The 7724-nt window shown below is 36.9% G+C and overlaps 1 protein-coding gene and 1 long non-coding RNA gene across 3 annotated transcripts; both read right to left on the reverse strand.

The window, feature by feature from the left end:
* Positions 1 to 614: 614 nt before the first annotated feature.
* On the reverse strand, positions 615 to 4662 carry LOC135735540 (uncharacterized). Of its 2 annotated transcripts, XR_012336656.1 has the most exons (7): positions 4380 to 4662; positions 3648 to 3745; positions 2749 to 3014; positions 2271 to 2361; positions 2086 to 2168; positions 1545 to 1979; positions 615 to 1187 (listed from the first exon to the last, which is right to left on the reverse strand). It is a non-coding gene; the product is annotated as an uncharacterized lncRNA (long non-coding RNA). The 2 variants fall into 2 exon arrangements; XR_012336655.1 differs by having other exon boundaries at positions 615 to 1979.
* Positions 4663 to 6456: 1794 nt separating this feature from the next.
* dctpp1 (dCTP pyrophosphatase 1) lies at positions 6457 to 7648 on the reverse strand. The gene has a single exon (XM_065254694.2). It carries the CDS (start codon positions 7507 to 7509, stop codon positions 7030 to 7032), a length of 480 nt encoding a protein of 159 aa, XP_065110766.1. The 5' UTR covers positions 7510 to 7648; the 3' UTR covers positions 6457 to 7029.
* Positions 7649 to 7724: the final 76 nt, after the last annotated feature.

Below are 7724 nucleotides of genomic sequence, written 5' to 3' on the forward strand. Positions count from 1 at the left end.
CACCTGACTGTGTTTCTTCTTACCATAAAATAACCAAACAGAGTGTAAACATATCGGTTACTACAGTAACCTCGGTTCCCTGAGAGACCAGACGTTCTATGTGACGTTTTACATTCTATAATCAATTACGTCATCGTGTCACGTCGTAAGGGACGGGGAAATCCCTTATATGTTCAACTGTAAACTGTTTGATTTCATTGAATATACTCTATATTTATCTGAGAATTCATCTCAAGACCCTTCTCACTGATTTTAACTTTGTCAGCCATTGACCTAAATTATTTACTTGAAGAACCCACTGAGATTATAAGAAAATATTTCAATAATTTAATAGCATTTGAGCATTTAAGTTTTTATGAATGATATTTTACATTGTTGATATTTTTATATGTCATTAAATTATCATCTAATTCTCTGGTAATTTATTGGTACATAAAACGCATCTGTCCATTTTCCAGTTTTGTATATCTTGTAGTGTTGTGTAGTCACATGACATGCAGATTAAGTTTTGATAAAATTAAGCACTATAAAAATAATACATGTTTTTATGTATTTTATGAAGAAAAAGTCACCAAACAAACAGCTTGCTTAGATGTTAGTCGTATACAAATAGCTATTTGAAAAAATATTTTTATAAAAAAAAAGTTACAACAGAAAAATACAAACTTCACAAACAAAGAAGCTAAGGATTTAATACAAATGTCCACAGCAATCACTAAAGGGATAGTTCACCCAAAAATAAACTCTGTCATCATTTACTTGCATCGTTTAAAAACTGTATGAGTTTTTTATTATGTTAAACACAAAATAAGATATTTAAATAAAGGATAATAGGAACACAATCCACACTAACTTCCATAGTAGGATAAACAAATACTATAAAAGTCAATGGATCCCATCAACTTTGTGCGCATCATCATTTATCAAAATGTCTTCTAAATGATAAAACATAAAAAAGTGCAACAATAATTAATTAAACATTTTAAGTACCAACTTTGACAACATTTTCTCTTAAAAAAAACCTGAAGTGTATAGTTATACAAAGCTCTTCTCTGTTTATTCACATCACATTCTTGCAGGTCATATACAATTTAAAATCCCACAGTCTGTTAAATAAGCTATTAGGATTCATAATTTTTTAGTAGCTGGTCACTTCAGTACAACATGGTAACCATCATTACTTTCATCTGCAATCACACAGGTAAAAAAGAGCAAACATTAACCAAATACAGTATTATAATAAGCACAAGGACATTATGAATTAAATGTGAATCCATTAATTGGATGGGTGTTTTACATTGTAGCTTTTTATTTAAGACACTTTTAAGAGTCAGATCCATTCAATTGCGACAAAATCATAAATCATATTGTATTCTTAAAAACACACTGATTAACTTCATATTTGTATCTATTATAGAAAAGTCCTGCTTATGAAAGCATCTTTTAAGCAATGGACATCTGGTTAATTTTCTCCTGATAAGTACAACCTGACAAACATAAAGCTATCAGAATAGTTGAGATAAGTGTCATGTCCATGAAGTTACCTTTCAAAGTGCTGATTATAAAGCTGGTCTCCTCTGTGAAGTTCTGCACCATCTGAACAAATACATGTTTTATTATATTCCTGGAGAATTATATTTTCAGGGTCTTTATTTTAAAAATCAGTAACTGGAATGGATTATGAGGGAAAGACTGCTTTTAAAATGAAAACCTGTGTGTTTTTCCAAGCCATGACTTACATCGACCTGTTATAGATTAGCCAGAAATGTCAATTAAAACTTTAAAATAAAACCTTTTTCTAAAAAAGCACCCAAATCTCCTAGCTAATCTATAGGACCAACTTCTGCCCTCTTACCGCATCCGAAACAAAGACGTAAATCCCCATCGGCCTTTGTCTGTATACATGATGAATCTGCTGTGAGGGCACATTATATTGATTGGCTATATCTTCTCAGTGAGCTCAAACACAGTAAGGTCCTCTAGGTAGAGGGCATGGTACAAAAAAATGAAAAGCCGGAGTATTAGGAATACGTCTGAATGGTTCCTGCATTTAACAGGTATCATAAACAATGTGCTGTCTCTTACCTCCATCAGCCCCTCCCTTGGCATGTGGTTGATATCTATTCTGCAGCTGAGATACATAGACAGTGAGACGTGGTTGTACGCACCTGACAGACATTAAAGCGAAAAGATCAAACAACATGATTATGAAGCATAAAATTTGGATCATGGTGACGGGTGAGCAGTGTTTATTTAAAGAGACAGCTCACATCCCCTCGATTGTATTAAAAAGACGGATTCCATCAGCAGGCCCACAGATCTGAATGAAGTCGTCTCTGCTCATTTTTAGCAAATCAGAACCTGTCGGTCAAATTAACATTGTTATTTAAAGAATAATCGAGCACTAACATTTTAGGTAAAACATGGGTAATATGGCTCTGTTCTGAAATTTAATGATCTGTCCAAAAAAAAGCAGCACTTTAAGACATCATAGTTGCACTCCTGACATAAAAATGTTTGACAGAAATTGTAATCTAGTATTGCTTTGTAGAGAAGGCTATCCCAGAATGCACTGTGGTGAGCTCACAGAAAAACATTACTGAGCTGGAAAATGTATACGTATATAAAAAACAGTGCCCTGTGCACTTTACATATAAAGTGTTGGGTGGATTGTCAATCAAGCAATGTTGGTAAAGCACTGCAGCTTACTAGGTTTCAGATGAGAGCCAATAATATAGTTCAGCTTACCTAAGAAACCAGAGAAAATCCTGCAGAAAGATGAGAACCTTTTACAATGCAACCACTGCTGTGCATCATGCGTGGAGGACGATGGCAACAGATGCTACATGTCAAAAATAATAAGAATCCCTGTAATGAGTATAGCATCATCCATGTCCTCAAACACACACCTATAAAAGAAAAGAGGAAGGCATTAATGCTTTAACTCTCTTAAAATACTTACACCAAAGTAGCTGGGCAGAAGAAGCTCCCCCTGCTGGTCTGGAGAGCAGTTTCTATAAAAACAGTAAGATGGGAGAGCAGTAGCCTGGCTCCGCCCTCCTACGTGCTTCCGCTTATTTTTAATTTCGCTTCAGCAGTACGTCTGGGATTTCTCTATAGAGTTTCGTTTTCTCCTGCAAAAATCTGCAGGACCAATCAGCGAACAGATGGGGGTGGCTAAGAACGATGACGTTGAGGTCGTGCGTCAGTTTGAGTTGTAGTTCAGTAATGGCAGCGGAGAAAGACGTGAGAAAAGCTATTCGGTCCGTTGTTGCAAAACTGCCGAATATACAGAAGTTAAAGCCGGAGCAAGAACCAGGTTTGCTAACTTTTGTTTGTCTGATTATTCTGACTTCTTGTTTCCGGACGGTTTCGGTGCATGATATACGTCACGACCACATGTTAGCGATTGGCTTTGGCAGATCCTGAGTGACTCTGGGCAGATCCAATAGTTTTAAACTTCAACAATGGACCCTCCTTAACGGAAGTAACGCTTTGCTATGGAGCGTGGCCAGACTCTCTGTACAAATGAAATGAATGTACGAGATTCTGGTTATACCAGGCTAGGAGAGCAGTGGGCTTTTTGGGTATTAATGCTTTTATCTTGTGTGCGAGAAAAGCAAAGTATAGCCAACGCCAGGACTTACCACTCTTGAAAGCTGTATGAAGCAGGACTGCTGGGATAAACACGAGATGGAGTGTTTCTTGTAGTGTTGATAGATGGGGCTTCAGGCCAAGGGAAGCACTTAAAGAGAGGAAAGGAAATTATACCAAGTTACATGACTTTTAGTTTCACCCCTTGACCTTATTTACAATGTGGATTGTCCAGCATGCAAACACGTTAACTTCAGTCACATCTTGTTTGTGCAAGAAAGCTTAATATTTTACTACGGTCAGTCAAAGGAGAGAGGTATTTGTAGGAGACTTTGTGAGAGTTTGCTATAGACTGCCAGCTTGAAAGATCTCATCAGATTGGCCAAGTTAAAGGTGCACTGTGTAACATTTAACCGAAATGCAATATAATATATATAACTATATTATCAGTGGTGTATAAAGACTTTAAAAAATTAACCATATTGTTATTATTATCTTAGAATGAGCTGCGGGTCTCCTTACATGGAAGTCGCCGGTATGTTTCTACAGTAGTCTTATAGAGGGCATTTTGTCACTATGTTGTCTTGACGATGATATGTTTGTCATGTGGTGGCTACCATAGCTTCACTATGTGTTTCGAAAGGGAGGGGTGAGCTGTGGACTGAGCAACTGGTTGCAATTCTCACCGCTAGATGCCGCAACAAAATCTACAAACTGGACCTTTAAATTAATACTTCTCACAAACCTGAAAAAATTGCTATTATTTACCCATCCTCATACCTTACCTCAGGAAGTAAGCACAGTAGTTTTATAGGAGGGTTGATATTTCTCTCTATCTTGCAGACTTTTTTCTCAATTTTCTCTTGGTCATTCTTGAGTCTGCGATCTGCACCTTTTGGCTTGAGAGGAAAAGTGCAAGATTACATTTTCTGATCATTAAAGTTACAGTGTCATTTCTGGACCACCAGGTGGATTTACAAAAATGAAACAGGCTGATCCATTGTATTAAATATTTGTATTTAATAATATTGAACTGTTATTACTTCAGACTGTGAAATAAAGTTGGGGTTAGTGTTACAATACTTTCTTTAATTTCAGTTTCTGCAATACTATAAATAAGTATGTATATCTTTTAGGAAGGCAACCTGCAAATCACGTGACCCTGGACCAGGATAGAATATTAAGGAAAGATCATGTTCCATAAAGATATTTTGTACATTTCCTACCATAAATATATCTAAAATGTATTATCATAAGCATTATAAATAGTAATTATATATAATTATCCTTACTGTAATATGCGTTGCCAAGGACTTTGAAGGCGATATTCTCAATTTTTTTATTTTCAAATAATATCTCAGCCAAATATTGTCCTATCCTAACAAACTATACATCAATGGAAAGCGCTTTTATCAGCTTTCACGTATGAATTTCTCTAGTTGCAGGTTCACATATAGACGGTTTCAGCAGTAACAACATAAACAAGCGGCTTTCATGGTCAAACTCTGCTAAGAATAAATAACAACAAAGTTTTTCAAATGTAGTTTATTTATATAACAAGCCAAATTAACAACACATAGATTACCTAGAAAACCAAAACATTTGATATTTTCGACTAGATATTAGTTCAAGAGTTCAGTTTAAACCCGTGAGTTACAAGTCACGACCCTATGCGTTCCAGGCAGCCTGTAACTCGTGTTTTTACAACCTTCTACCGGTGAAAGTGCACTGGAACGGCAGTCAAACCCGTGACTTCCCACCCGTGAACTCGTACTAGATCGATGTACTCCCAGTTCAGAGTCGTGAGTCGTGGTTTTGAAGTCGTGAGTTACGGGTTACAGGTTGCCTGGAACGCAGCATAAAAGCATAATTTTTCCTTATAAAGACAACACAATTCACTTTCAAAGTTTCACATTTAATTTAATTATTTTTTTCATAATATTTCTTTAACTACAGACACTTTTATGTCACAGGGTTGCCTTTAATTAACACTGAAATAAAGTGGAGGTCCCAGCTAATACAGTGAAGTGCATTAATGAGTAACAGTAAACTGTTCCCGAATCTGTATTTTCTGGTCCCAGTGATTCTCTAACGTCAGCCAGACTTCATGTGGGTGGTCCCTGATGATGTTGCCAGTCCATTTGCAGATCACTTTGTTGAAATGTGCACTAAGACTTTTTTTCTAAGAAAGGCAAAACCTCACTTTTACCTTTTTAAATATAAAAATAAATTTACATTAAAGATTGACAGATAGCACTGTAGTTGTTCAATAATAAAACTGATCTTCAAAAATAGAACTTCCCTAATAATTGTGCACACAGTGTAGGCTACATCATATAAAATTGAACTTCAAAGAACAGGACATAGTCACTGCCATCTTTTTTTCATTTCTTCCCTATAGCCTCATTATGCAAAGAGTTCGTTTTTAATAATGCATTTATACAAAATGTATAATTATGTAAATTATACAACTAAGTTGAACAATTTTGGGTCTAATTAGTTATGGCACTCCAAATGTTTTATATTGAAGGGGATATTGCACAAGACTTTTTAAGATGTAAAATAAATCTTTGGTGTCTCCAGAGTACATATGTGAAGTTTTAGCGCAAAATACCATATAGATAATTTATTATAGCACGTTAAAATTGCCATTTTGTAGGTGTGAGCAAAAAATGTGCCAGTTTGGGTGTCTTTTATCAATAAAAATGAGCTGATCTCTGCACTAAATGGCAGTGCCGTAGTTGGATAGTGCAGATTAATGGGTGATATCCCTTCTGAAATATTTTTCCGAAAATGGTTTACCAAAACAAAGTTACTTGGTTGACCTTTTTCACATTTTCTAGGTTAATAGAAGCACTGGGGACCCAATTATAGCACGTAAACATGAATAAAGTCAGATTTTCATAAAATGTCCACTTTAAATTCATTTCAAGCAGTTGTCTACTAATACCTACTTGTAGGCTTGACTGCCTAATGAAAACCGACCCATATTCAACAGATTTAGAACGATTAACTTACTATGGGCAGCCACCAAGTGGATAACTTTCTTGATGACAAGAAACATAACTAGGCAGATATTAAGAGTACCCATTTCCCCCGATGAAGGTACAAAAACAGACACCATGGCTGTAAAACACTTTACTTTGGCGAGGCAAAAACATTATACAGCAAAAAAAAACTTAAATTGCAATTTTGCTATGATAAAACACATGAACCTTGGGTTAAAATGCTTACAAAAAATGTGCAAACCTAACGTAAAACATCTTTGGTATTGGTGCCAACTTATAGTTTAAATGGACTAAAATCAGCAACTTTAAGAGCATAGTGAACTCTTTTAAAACGTTCAAGGCACACGATACTTAAACATCTTCTCTTTCAAATACTTATATTCAATTCTAATGCTAGTCGTTGGCCACAGCAATGAAATAAATCAAGTCAGTCCTTGTACTCTGTGTACTTTTTGGCTGATCCATGAACTTTGTTGGCTGGGTATTTGAGTCTGTTGAGGGCCATTTTGCGCAGAACAGCTTGAGGTAGATCAACTTTGCATTTCTCGGCAAGTTCAACCAGATAAATGAGTACATCACTGAGTTCATGTGCGAGATGCTCCCGCTCCGTCTCTGTCCAGTCCGGTAGACCCTCGGTCACCTCCCCGCGCCACTGGAACAGCTCCGACACTTCCCCGACCTCACCGACCAGCGCCAATAACAGATTCCGCGGTTGGTGAAACTGATTCCAGTTCCTCTCATCGGTAAATTCCGCCTGCATGCGGCGAATCTCCTCAAGGGTTGGCTCGGTGCTGAAAGTGAACCGATCACTCTGCTGCTGCTGAATTTCTGCAGTGTCGTTCGTAGTTGCCGTGTGATGACTGGCGCTGTGTTTGGAAAGATCGGACGCGGCCCCGTTTTGTTGCATCGCTATTATTGTAGAGAAGCGTAACACAAAAAAAGAAAGGCGATCAATAAAGTTAAACTTTAAGCAGGACCATGCGTGAATCTCCCGCCACCAAACGCTTGCTCCACGTGAATTCGTGTATTGAGCTTGACGTCATAAGAAGGCACCGGAAGCTTTGCGCGAGGGTCACTGGACTTGTGGGAGTTATAGTTTTTGCGGTTTCATACTGCTACCCA

This window comes from Paramisgurnus dabryanus, chromosome 4, assembly GCF_030506205.2.
Source record: "Paramisgurnus dabryanus chromosome 4, PD_genome_1.1, whole genome shotgun sequence".
In the NCBI taxonomy this organism is placed as follows: Eukaryota; Metazoa; Chordata; class Actinopteri; order Cypriniformes; family Cobitidae; genus Paramisgurnus; species Paramisgurnus dabryanus.

Bases quoted from the DNA above. Each gene is read 5' to 3' on its own strand.
- dctpp1 (XM_065254694.2), bottom strand. From the start codon at position 7,509: ATGCAACAAAACGGGGCCGCGTCCGATCTTTCCAAACACAGCGCCAGT.